This window comes from Caloenas nicobarica, chromosome Z, assembly GCF_036013445.1.
Source record: "Caloenas nicobarica isolate bCalNic1 chromosome Z, bCalNic1.hap1, whole genome shotgun sequence".
Classification (NCBI taxonomy): Eukaryota; Metazoa; Chordata; class Aves; order Columbiformes; family Columbidae; genus Caloenas; species Caloenas nicobarica.
Genome location: NC_088284.1, coordinates 16,120,057 through 16,133,251, shown reverse-complemented (window position 1 = coordinate 16,133,251; position 13,195 = coordinate 16,120,057). Strand labels below are relative to the sequence as shown.

At 35.5% G+C, this 13,195-nt stretch overlaps 1 protein-coding gene across 1 annotated transcript in view; it reads left to right on the top strand.

The window, feature by feature from the left end:
* Positions 1 to 13,195, top strand: part of AP3B1 (adaptor related protein complex 3 subunit beta 1) — a 158,663-nt gene that overhangs the window by 74,018 nt on the left and 71,450 nt on the right. The window contains exons 14-15 of the mRNA XM_065655822.1: positions 1,073 to 1,182; positions 8,813 to 8,989. Of these exons, the coding sequence (XP_065511894.1) occupies positions 1,073 to 1,182; positions 8,813 to 8,989 (287 nt within the window). The remainder of the gene's footprint in view (positions 1 to 1,072; positions 1,183 to 8,812; positions 8,990 to 13,195) is intronic.

Genomic DNA, 13,195 nt, shown 5'->3' with positions numbered 1-13,195 from the left:
GATGCATACTGAGAGCTTTTGAAAAGCCTTTCTCCGTAAAGAAGTCTGCTTTTCTTAAAAAAAAAGCTATTAAAAAAAAGCTATACAAAATTTATAATCTTTAGACATCTCTTCCCCATTCTTTTGAAACTTCAGCTTTCATGATTGCTGAATGAATGGTCCAAGTGTCAGATTAATTGTCGAAAGTTAAGAAAACCTCTGTGGTGTTTAATGAGTGGTAGTTATGCTTTTTCTGTGTTTTAAACATTGGTAGTTCAGGAGAAATATTTACTCCCTTTTTGTAGTAGAAGCGAGAATTTGAGTTATGTTGAACTTTTTCTTTTGGTTTCAGCTTTTGCCATGTTTGACGTTTCTTCGTCTTTTCTTACAGCATGAGTTTACTCTTGCATAGAAGCTTACCTCTGCACCAGTGGTTTTTTTCAGCTTCAAAAATTGTACATTTCATACAAGTTGATCAGGCTGTGAATTTACTTGTTACACTAGTTAAGCACTGTAGTGCATGACTTTGGCATAAACCTTGCAACAGCTTGCTATTTAGAAGCTTCATTTGAGATTAGGTTACAGAGCTGAGAGAGACTGTTTATAAGGTGAAAAAGCCCAAAGGAAATGTTTAGATATTTCTCTGCTTATGGATGAGCTGTTACTTTTAACACTGTGCATTTCTTTTAAAATTAAACAAGTGTTTGTGTTTTTAATGCAGACAGCAAATTACTTATGAATATGCATAATCTCAATGAAAAACAGATGTTTTTTCATGCCGTTCCTCAATTTGAAAAGGAAAAATACAAACTGCATCTTTACTAAAAGGCAATTTCAAAAAAAGCATGTAAGAGGATGATATTTTCACATTTAGAATATTTCTCCCTCCTCTTTTTTCTGCTTATAACTTGATTCTGGAAGCTGAACTTGTATTACTTAGTAGAGTGGTTTACATCTTCGTTACTGAGCAAATAGAATTCAGTTGTGCAAAGCATATTTTGAAAGCTGATAACATCTTTTATAATCAATTATTTATGCCTTTGTCTTTTGCATAAATGCCTTTAAAATTAATAATTTGTTTTGTCTTAAACAGAAATTGTAGTTGCTGAAAGCGTTGTTGTCATTAAGAAACTGCTGCAAACCCAGCCAGCGCACCATGGTGAAATTATTAAGCATATGGCCAAACTCTTGGATAACATTACAGTGAGTATTTGTGCACAATGTCTTATTTTTGTTGTTGATTGATAAAAATCACACCATCTCCTTTGAATTTGTGCCATAAATGGAAATAGTTATGTTAGAGAAATGCAACTTTTTTAAAAAAAATTTTTGACATAAAATATCGTTGTTCATGATCTTAAGGAAGAGGAAATAGAAGCTATCAGTTGACATCAATTTGTGCCTTAGATCTGGGAAGCTATTTTGAAAGAAATCCCTGGAGATGTTGAGTATTGCTAGTACCATTAGGTCAAGATGAACAGCAGGTTTAGAACGTGGAATGGATAAGGTCAAATGAAAATAAGGGCAGAGCAGCTTGTTGCCTTACTTATCTGGGTTAGACTTTAGAAAATTTTATTCAAAATCTTTTTCTCTACACCCAAATCACCTGACCTTTTTCATGGTACCAGATACACTGCTGTGAGTGTGTTGCAGTGTTTATTGAAGTTACATTTTTGTCCTTTGAGTATTTAAGATTCTGTGGCATTTAACAGTAAAATTTACATTATTGGCTCTTATCTATCCTTAGATTAAATTGATGTTTAGGTATGTCAATATTTACTTCCCAAATTCTCCGCACAGTCCCAGTTATTGATAAAACATTTAGTGGTCCATCATAAATTATAGTGTAGGGCTGAAGACCATTAGCTACCTATTGCATCATCCCCAAAGGTGGCAGATTTTGATTTATCAATAATTATTTTCCTGTAGATGATATAAATAAGACTGTTCAGTTTCATATAATTATGCATTTATTGATGGGGCAATAGATAGTTTCTAAATTAGTGAATCCTCTATCTTCCTTAGTTGAATTTGGCAAAGAAAATGTGGTCTTCTCAGTTCTTGCTTCCTGAACAGATTAAACAAATCTTTGGCCTCAAAGAGCTGATGATCAAACTTCATGACTGATGTAAAGGAAATATAATTCTACTGAATTGCTCATATCCAGAATCAAGATACCTTTGGTAATTGAATATCAAATAAGTATTACCTATTTTATAATAATCACCTGTGCTTTCAGAAAATTTGTGCAATATTTTGATTTATAATTACAGTCTCATGAATTGTGTAAAATCTTACACAGCTTCTGGGATTTCCCCAAATGAGTTTGTCAACTTATTTCCATATATGGTGTAAGAGAAAATAGTTGTTTTCCAAATACTCTGTTTAACAGTTAAGAGTTTTGTAGCTATTTTATACAATTAATACTTCTGAGTAAATGTTTCAAGTTTTAAATTCAGGAAGTTTTTTTTGGAAAAGAAAATCCTTTTTTAAGGTGAATAAGGGGGAAAAAAAGACATTTCAGTGCTTGAACTACTTAGACATACTCATGTTCTCCAATAATGAGGTTGTACAGAGTATCAGAAAGTGGTAAGAAGTAGAAGAGTGTGTGGAACAGAGTACTCATAGGAGTAAACTAAAAATCAAAATTTTAATCTGAATCATGCTTTTTATTCAAGAAGGAAGCAGTGATAGAGATGCTTTAGGCTCTCCGGCATGATTATTGTACATCTTGTTTTACAGTTTTCCCTCTATTTTTTAATAATAACTAGCAGAAATTTATCTTCTTCAATATGTTTAGGACTTCACATTATAGAATAAATTTGGAATAAATTCATATTTATAATTTGAATGCCTTATAATTGTCCTGGAGTAACGTGAAAATGGATGTATTGTTTCACCGAAGCACAGAATGGTTTAGCTTGGAAGGGGCCCTTAAAGATCATCTGGTCCGACACCCCAACCCATTCAAACACTTCTGAAAATGATAAGCATATTTTTTTGCACATTTAGGAAGATGCTATTTGGATTATATAATTATATATAGTTTGAAATGTCAACATTTAATAAAGCATTACTGGAATTCCTGAGATCTGCACATCTGTTTTAAACATTGGTCTTAATGTGGCAAGATTAATTGTGAGTTGACATAACACAGTTGCCTTGGTTTTTGTCTGCTATATGACACAGGAACACAAAGCAAGTATTCCTGACCCTTATTACATTGATATACAATATACATACATTTACACATACTTTTGTACACGTGTAGTTTACACAGAGTATTTTTTCCTGACCTCTTCTGTTCAGTAAAGTATTTCTGGGCTCATTTTTGAATTAAGATTGACTTTAAGGCACCTACCCTATTCCTCTATGCAAGAGCATAGCACTGTCTTTAGAGGACTCTTGCATTTGGATGTAGGAAAAACAGCCAAATGATATTGTCTTGAATGAACTTGAAAGTAACTAGAGGGTGGGGGAGTGTAAGCAGAGAAATTCTCTGGTGTGTTTAGGGTTTAAATTAATGTAGTACTATATAAAACACAAAAGCATGGACAGAATTAAATATAATTAAATAGAACAGCACTTAAGGTAAAAGTATAATTTTGATTGTTCTGTCATGATTTAGTTTAGGTAAATGTTGAACACTTAGCCATTAAAATAGACAAAATTGGTGTAAACTGGTTGGAGTACATTTTTGGGTTGGTGCCTGAATGTATTTCATTCATGTTCTTAATTTCACTTGTGTTAGCCTGACATCATGATTGTCAGTGATGACGTGCCTAGAAATCTTTTGTAGCAAAGTTTCTTTCATGTCATCCAATGTGAAATTTACTGATGCTTGTCTTCACCTTGCCTTCATTTTTGTCTTCTTCATCTACAGAAGCCATTTAGAAAGTGAAAGAATGGATAGTAAGCTAAATATGGCTGACCAACTGTAAGAGATATTTGGAAGTTCAGTTAAAAACTCTTGAGCTCTTGTAGACTGCTGACTCTTATTTACACTAAAGCTTAGAACTAGATCTGTTTCAGTATGCTCTTTAGTTGATTTTTTCTTACATATATGAAAAGAGTGCTCATTTTTCTTCATTTGCTTTTGTATGTTATCTTTTTTTGTCTGGATAATGGGAATCTTGTAGTTCTGGTGTGATTTTTCTCTGGACTTTCTCTTATAGTGCTACTAAGGCAGTTTTGTTTTGTTTTGTTTTTTCTTTTGATAGCTAGTGAATTCTGGCATCCTTGGTTTTTCATTACAGACTTATACCTAGTTCCTTCTAGAATATGAGAGAAGTCTGAAATGTTTTCTAATCTAGAGATGAGGAGGAACATTTCTTGATGGGATAGACAGAATGAGGATTTGCAAATTTAGAGGAAAAATAAGATAGATGCGTGTAACTTTGAAGAGCTTAATATGGAGGGAAAAACATCTCATTTATGGAAGCAGTTAAGAGTTACTAATTACTGGTTTGGTTTGGGATTCTTATTACTAGAGCAGGTGACTGGGAATTTTTGACACTGCTCTGTTCATTCATCCAACAATAACAAACTTAAGCTCCTCTGTAGTATTCCTATGTAAATACTGCTTATTGCTATGTTTCTGGTATGGCTGCACAGCAGAGGCAGCTTACTTTCTTTAATAAGTTCTCCTTTCCATTAGTGTTGGGAAGGTATCACAAGGTCCAACATTCATATGTTCATATGTATTTCAGTTCTGCAAGCTTCAGATTCTAGCCACATTTTTTTCCCCAGGATACACATTAATAATGTATATTTTAACCTTTATGTAAGTAATGCCTAAATGAACGATTCTCATAATTCGATCATTTTTTCACTTGTTCTAATATCTGTGTAATGTTTTAGAATTTGAGAGGTATATGTAGCCTTTGGGACATTGTGTCCAGGGACGAAGTACACTGAAGTTGAAACAAATATTCAGCTTGAATAAAACACAATTTAGACAAAACCTCTGTGCTATATAAGAGGTGGCAGCCATCACTGGAGATGCTTTTTTAAAGGAATTTTATGTGTAGAGGTTCAAATAATGGAGGAGTCCCTGAAGTTCTACCATTTGGAAACAAAAAAACCCAACACTCATCTTTTACCTTTTTTCTTGCTGCGAGACTGATATTTCACATCAATTTCATCCCTCTTTCCATTTTTGATTGCAAGTAAAATTTAAAAAAAAAAAAAAGGCTAGCTATGCAAATTTTCTTCTGGATGCAGAGAATTAGACCTCATTTGCAATTTGAATATCACAAATGTGCATAACTAGAATGGCCATTTGTGTACTTAAGCTGAGTATATTGTATAATAAGGTTAGAGCTGAACTACAATAGTTTTTGAATTGTTCTTCTTAGAGTGATCTATGAAATCTTTACATCTCTTTCTAGGTGCTGCAAGTAATCAGAGTCTTGCTTTGAGGGGAGAGGGTCTGGCTGGTTTTTATTTTTTGACCATTTCTTTATTTTCCTCCAGACAAGTAATGGGTTAAAATGGCAGTGGAAACTGCCTTCTGGTACTAAGGCTTAAAAAGTGCACTTAACCACTTGCTCAGGGCATATGGAATAAAACATCAGGCTAAGTAATTTACAATCCTGTTTGCCTTTGAGGATAATGCAGAGCAGGGCTGAATAATTAAAGTATTCTTTCCTGCATTTTTGTCAATTCAAGGTCCCTACTTAAGCTATACTGGAAAAGGCAGTGAAGGTCTAGAAGCAGCTTCATTTCTTGTTTGCTGTTTTGAATGCCCTGGAAACAACGGCTGCAGGATCATGCACTTGATATCACATCGCTGAGGACTGGAAGACTTAAACAGGGAAAAAGAAGTCTGAAAATATTGTGTGATTTTGACCCCAAATGAATTCAGTGACACAGAAACATTGGGTTCATCAGTTCGACATACACTGTTCATTAAAATGGCTTCCACTCAGTGTTTGATTCAAAAAGTATCTAATTGATACTGATTCTTGTTGCACAAAATTGTATTTAATATATACAGTATTTACATAGTAAGTTAACTATCTGGTTAAAAGGCAGAGTCTCATGAGAGATTTCATCTGTCCTCTGTTGTAACTATTTTTCAAATTAGTCTTTGTTTAGTCAATTTACTTACATTCTAAAACTAGCTTATTACACTAATAATTAGATTTTACAAACTGGGAAAAAACTTTAAGGAGTAAAACACTGTGCTTAAATGCACACTGTTTCAATATATTTAAGTGTATTTAATTGTGGTTTTAAAGTGTAGGCCTGGGTTTGACTAGGAACAGTGCAATACTGATGTTTGTCTTTCATAATTAATGCTATTACTGAAATTGGTCTGCTCTGTAAGCTATTTTTGCTTTATGAAAAGACAATAATAGGAAAAGGGATGCTTCTAATACACTGCTGCCCAAACTGTGGTACTTGGTGATCTCTTTTAACAAGTCTGTAATGAAATATTTTAGAAAAATAAATCTACCATAACTGAAATCTGAAGTTGCCTATATATTCTTATTTAGAGGTATCTATCTGTACAGCAGGCAACTTGAACTGCTCCAATGCTGGAAAATTTAATGTACCACTCAATTACTATTCTTTAGCCCAATTTAAAATAATAGATTGGGAGTGAGGTCTTAATGCAGTGTAACCTTTGGAACATTAGAAATAACCTCTTTGCCTTCTGAAATCAGTGTATAGTAATGGCATCAGTCTTACCGTTTTGCAGGCGAACATATTCGGACTGCTTTTAAAGTTTTTATATTTAGCAATTGTTCAGTAGCTTGTTCCCGTCTCACACTGTAAGTTCCAAGATCATTTAAATTTTTTGTCAGTGCACAAAAAAAGAATCATCTCTGTCTCAATCAGTATTTACATATATTTATGTATGTTAAATCACTGTGTTATAATAGTCTCAATACATTATGTTACCTCTACCTTAAATATCATTTCCGTGTTTAGAATTGACATTTGTCTCTTGAGGGGGCTTTTTTGTTGTTGTTGTTGAGCTCCTATGTTCTGTCCTTCCATGATCTGGTTGTTTTCTTTTTCAGCAGAGGCTGCCCTCTGTTTTCCCCATGACAGTCCTGTTTATTTTTTTTTTTTTGCATTTTATTTGCAACAGTGTGAAATACAGAGGCAGATACTGTCAGGTTGACTTTATTCGAAGCAGTTCACAAACTTTTGGAACAGTAAGACATGTTTAATCATGAAAATTTCTTGTGAACATAATTAGTATTTCCTTAGTATGGCTTCGTGGGCCATGTATTAGGGAGTGTGGACCATTGTTTGGGGACCGCTCTTCTGAACCTTGGTAGTTTACTTGAATTTGTACTTTCAAATTTTATATGTATGCAGGGTAGGATACTTAGTAGTTGGTTCTCATTGTAATTCTGAGAAATAGATATTCATACAGGAATAACTGACCTATGCTGGAAAAGTAATTAAAACATACATAAAAGTTGCTAAGAATTAGTGCTTTGAGAACCACAATGCTGAATTTCTTAAGCTTGTGTCTCCTGTGAGTCTTACCTAAGGCAGAACTCAAGCTGGCTTAAGTGTAAGGTTATTAAAAAAAGATCACTGTGAAGTATAGGGAGTGATGGAAAGTGTTACTACAAATGTTTTTTACTTTTTAGAAAAAAGCAGCAAAATTAGCTGGAGTTGCAGTTACAGTTGGAAGCATTCTTTTTTTCTAAGCTACAGTCAGTCATTTGACAGGTTAGAACGGTTATGTTTTTCCCTAATATTTCAGTATCTATTGAACAAGAGTCTGTGTAGCATGCAGGAGCGCCACAGTCTATAGACACTATGTAAGACATCCTTCTGCCTAGAAGAATTTTCTCATTGCCTGCTTTCTTCCTTCCTCTTGAGGAAGGAAGACAGCATTGTCAGGGATGTATGTAACACAGATGCTATTTTTAATTTGACCACCAGGTAATGTAGGCTTGCTTACCGTTGAGAAGAGTGTGTGTATATGACTTCATTTAACTGCTAACTATTTCTAGCTAAACTCCGCATGTAGCATGAGCTTTCCTTCTGTGCTTTTCCATTTTGCTTCCCCTCCATCTGTGACAGTACTGTGCTTCTGAAGTCAGTGCCATACACTAGGAGTTCATCTTAAAACTACTACTGCCAGTTATTTCAGTGAAACAGTCAAGTAGCTCCAAAAGAGTAAGACCTGTGTGAAGTTTCTGGTCAGAGTCTTTCCAGTTAAGGGTTTACATCCTATTCAGAAATTGAGAACCCTAATTTTAAACTTGTGTCTCTCCAAAATCCTGTGTTCAGCTACCCTTGGACATTTGCAGAAATGTGAATCTTACTGTCATAAAATTTTAAATAAAATGAAGGAAAGATAGCAATAGTCTTAAAGAAATTATTGTACTTTTAAATTAGATAGGCAGGATTCAGGGAAACTGTATTGTTTGGAACTATTTCTATATGAATATAGTCATAAAAAGCATTGTTTTATTTCAACATGGTGTTCAGTGTAACCTGGTGGCAAGAATGCCCACCCACACCTTGAAGGCTTGGATTCTCTTACCAGCTGCCACCAGCTTGTGCTGTTAATGTGAACACGTCACTTCTGTATGGCCGTGTGTCCATTCCTGCTCTGTCTTGTCAACTCGTAACGCACAGGTTTTGGAGCAGGATCTGGATCTTACATTTGTACTAACATTCGGTCTACCACAGTGGCTGTATTGAACAGCATTTGTTTTGGGTCTGTATTCCTTGCATGGCAGTTGTCTTTAAACAGTATTTTGTTTAACTTGTTACTGAACACATAAATGTACATGCAGGCAAATATAATACTCTTTGTGAATGTGTTAACTTAAAGTATGCAATGTTTTCTCAGGTTCCGGTAGCCAGAGCCAGTATTCTCTGGCTTATTGGCGAATATTGTGAACGAGTTCCAAAGATCGCACCTGATGTCTTGAGAAAGACGGCCAAGACCTTCACTAACGAAGACGACCTTGTGAAGTTACAGATCTTAAATTTGGGCACAAAACTCTATTTAACAAACTCAAAGCAGGTAAGCTTAAACTCAGAAGTATATGTATTTAGAGTCAGAGTAGATTTTGTACAGTCTGTAGATACCAGTGGTGAGTGCTTTTGTATAAGTAACCAAAACTGGTCCATATTATTCTATGAAGAAAAGCTGAACATCAGTTTTCAACACGTCTAACAGACTAAATCTAACCATGAGTCTTTGAGTATGTGCTGGATTGTCAATATGAATGTAGCAATGAGATCACTCTTTTTTGACTTTCTTTCTTGGGGAAATTGTGGATTTTTAAATTCACATAAATAGAATAGATTTGTAAATTGTGTTACTAATATCAGACTGGAGATTTTCCAGATGTGATTTGCTGTTTTCTGGATCTAAGACAGAATTTTCAAGGGAGTACTGCCAATTTGAGTAAGAAGCTGCTCATTTTTTGTTCAGGATATCTAGAAGGAGCTGCCAGTAAAAGGCCTCATTATGTCCTTCCATCAATGCTCTTCTCAACGATAGTAACTGCTTTCCCTTTTTCAGTGTTTCTTACTATTTCACTTTACATTGTGAAGAGGGTGGGTTTTGATCATCTCTAGTAATAAAGATGATCTGAAAAGGTCAGATAGTACAAAAAGGTGAACTTAGATCTCCAGGCAGCTGAAAACAATAGCTATGAAAGGTGCCAGCTGCCTTGTTCTTCTCAGTGACAGCACTGTGAACTTTGTTACTCTCTGGCTATGGAATATAGCATCTCAACAATAATTTTTCACTCTAATTCCAATTACTACTGTAAGAGGTTGTAAAATCAAAGGGGTTTTTTTTCCATATGTAGGAGAAATACATTGTCTGAGATGTAAACACTTTCCTGGGCTGCTAGAGCTCATTGTTTGGACATGCATTCTATGCTTGGACAGCATAGAATATTGTACCTTTGCAACCGTGATGCCTTCTCGTTCCCTGGTAGCTATATCCAACTGCAGGCTTGATTTGTCGAAGACTTTATTTTGTAGGGCATGTGGGAGATGAACTATCTTGCCATGCATTCAGATAAGAATGAATGTTTGTCCTGTGCTTATACAGTCTAAAATGGGACAGTAACAAAAGGTGACTTCTTTCTGTCAGTGCTCATCTTAATGGAAATGCTGATTGAGCTAAGGAAAATTTGGTTTAATTATCTAAAGTGTCTCCTTTTGGACCGTTACATGACATTTACTGATTTTCCATATAGTTTTTGTAATTTTGGACTAATTTTTCCACACCATACTTGACCAAAAATCCATTGCCTACAAGGAGATGATGATTTCTGTGGTTCGCTTCTTCCAGTTTCACATCTTAATACATTATAAACTGTCATTGTAAGGGTTGCATAACCTTTTACTAAAATACGATAGTTATGATAAAGCAGAAAAAAACATCTCCCGAGATATCTACTAAATTATGAATTTTGTCAAAGATGTTTTTCTCTCTTAGTTTTAGGTTGTCGAGAAATAAGTTGTCTTCTCAAGTGGTCAAGCTATTAATATACAAATTTAAACAGAGTAGGTGGTTGACCTGGCATGATTCAGAGCTCCTTCCAAACTAGAATATGATGGTTTTGCCTTCAGGAGCTGGCAACATTCTTCCAATACCTACATCTTATTCCCAGGAGTAGCTCTTCTTTACCATTCAGTATTAAAACTTTTCTCTCTGGAATGTCTTGAGTTCCTAAAACGTCCAGCCATTTTTCAGTCTAATTTTTCATACTTGGAAGGCAAAGCTTGCCTTGACTGCTCAGTTGTCAGTCTGTCCATCTCTCTTTGTACCCATGTTTTCTCCCTTCCTGTCCTACACCACCACATAATACTTACTTGAATCCTTTACCGGTTTAATCCAAAGTCAATGGAATTACGAAAATCTCAAAGATACAGTGTCACTTTATTGAAAAGTAGTGGTAGGATAGCAAAGAGTGACTCAACACCAACCAAACAGACAAGAAGAGCTCTTTCCCCATGTGAGGGGAAGGCAGGTAAAACTCATCTGTTAAGTCTTGTTTGGAAAAAACCACAAAATTCTGGAGGAAATAAGACTTAGTTATTTTTTCCTTTTCTGTAAATATCTTATTTTATTGGCTGATAATTTCCTTAAGTATATGTTCAAAGATTTAATGCAGCAAATTCTCAGTAATGCGTATTAAGATTCAGGATCTTTTGTAAGAATCACCAGCATCCTTTAAGCCCTGTGATCACCCCATGAATTTTCATAGAATCATAGAACCATTTTGGTTGGAAGAGACCCTCAAGATCATCAAGTCTAACCATTAACCTAACTCTGGCACTAAACCATGCCCCTAAGAACCTCACCTGTGCATCTTTTAAACACCTCCAGGGATGGTGACTCCACCACTGTCCTGGGCAGCCTGTTCCAGTGCCTTTTGCATGAAAAAATATTTCCTAATATCCAATCTAAACCTCCCCTGGTGCAACTTGAGGCCATTTCCTCTCATCCTATCACTTGTTACTTGGGAGAAGAGACCAACACCCCCTTGCTACAACCTCCTTTCAGGTAGTTATAGACAGCGACAAGGTCTCCCCTCCATCTCCTTTTCTCCAGCCCCAGTTTCCTCAGCCGCTCCTCATCAGACTTGTTCTCCAGACCCCTCACCAGCTTCATTGCCTCTTCTCTGAACTCTCTCCAGCACCTCAATGTCTTTCTTGTAGTGAGGGGCCCAAAACTGAACACAGAGTTCGAGATGTGGCCTCACCAGTGCCGAGTACAGGAGGAGAGAGTCCAGTTGGAGCCGTTTATAATTTAAGGAAGAATTTCAGGTTCAATCCTATCTGGATAAATAGGTAATAAGAACAGGCTTTCCTCTCATTCTCTCTGTTGTTCGGTAAACTTGCTTCCTTTTTTCGTCACTCAGAGACATAAATATTCTTACCAATATGCTAGATAGCTGTTTATATGTGGCTCATATAAGAGAACAAGTTATGTAGGAAACATATAATCTAATTGCCTTAGCTGTTTCTTGCGTATAGCAGGAAGAATAAAGCAATTTTGGTGTGTTTCTGTTGTGTAACACAGAAGGAGTCCCACCAGAAGAAGTCTTGAGTAGTCCTACTCTGTAAATAGATATATCAAACATGGTTTGGCACAATTGCCTTATATTATGTACCTAAAGAATCAAGTTACTGCAAGCTAGTGATATCAAAGAGTGGATAGTTAGTTGTTTTTTCTCCCATTATAGAGCCTCATCTGTTGGTCATATGTGTATGACAACATTTTTCAGGTGGGGATCTACCAAAAGGTTAGTTACTACTAATATAGGATAGGCATTACATTTTTAAATAGGACTATTGCCACTAGAAAATTCTACGATGTTGTTGAAGGATGAATTGAAGTATACTTTTCATATTAGCCAAACCAAAATGTACAAACAATAGATTCTAACAGTGTGGAGATAAAATAAATTATATTATGCCTATATAACGAGCATGTCCAGATAACAGGCAATGTTGACACATGATAATAAATGTATTATATCATATGTCAGAATGCTTTCTATTACTGTTCTATGAAGCAGTCGTGGTGTGCAGATTCTGTCAAATTAACATTCTTGCTAAAATAATTTTCAGCTTCTTATGGATATTCCTTTGTTGGAAAAACTGATGTGTATTCATTAGTTTATTTTTTGCTTTTAATTAAAATGAATTGTTTCTATTAGCTATCTCCATGTAGAAAAGCTCTGCTCCTTGTTTGGTTGCACTGCCGTAAGACAAGAAAAAAAACCAAGTGTTTTCATGCTGTTTTCATGAAAACTATTTCTACTATATATGATGCTTGCAAGGATAATTCTTGTAGATATAGAGTATTCTTCCGTACACATGTGTTGTTTCTTTATCTGTATTGGATGATATAGAAAAGAGATTTTAGGGGAGAGAAAGGGAAGAGGAAAAGGGAAAGGATCATGGAGAAAATGATCCCATTAAAGAAAATGCGATCTTTCCGGACCAACTCTATCTAACTCCATCAATACTCACTGAAAAAGTGCCCACCATGACAGCAAGGGAACTTCTCCCATCCCTATAGCAATTCACAAGCAAAGACCACTGCGTTTTATGATCCATTCTGCTGAGCCTTCTGCCATGACAGCAGAGAGTTTTGTTTTATTTTGTTTTGTTTTACAGAGAAATGATGGCAAAGGCTGTAGGAGGTACCCTCATGTAGGTTAATTCATGCTACCTGGGAACCCTCCCTTCCAATTCC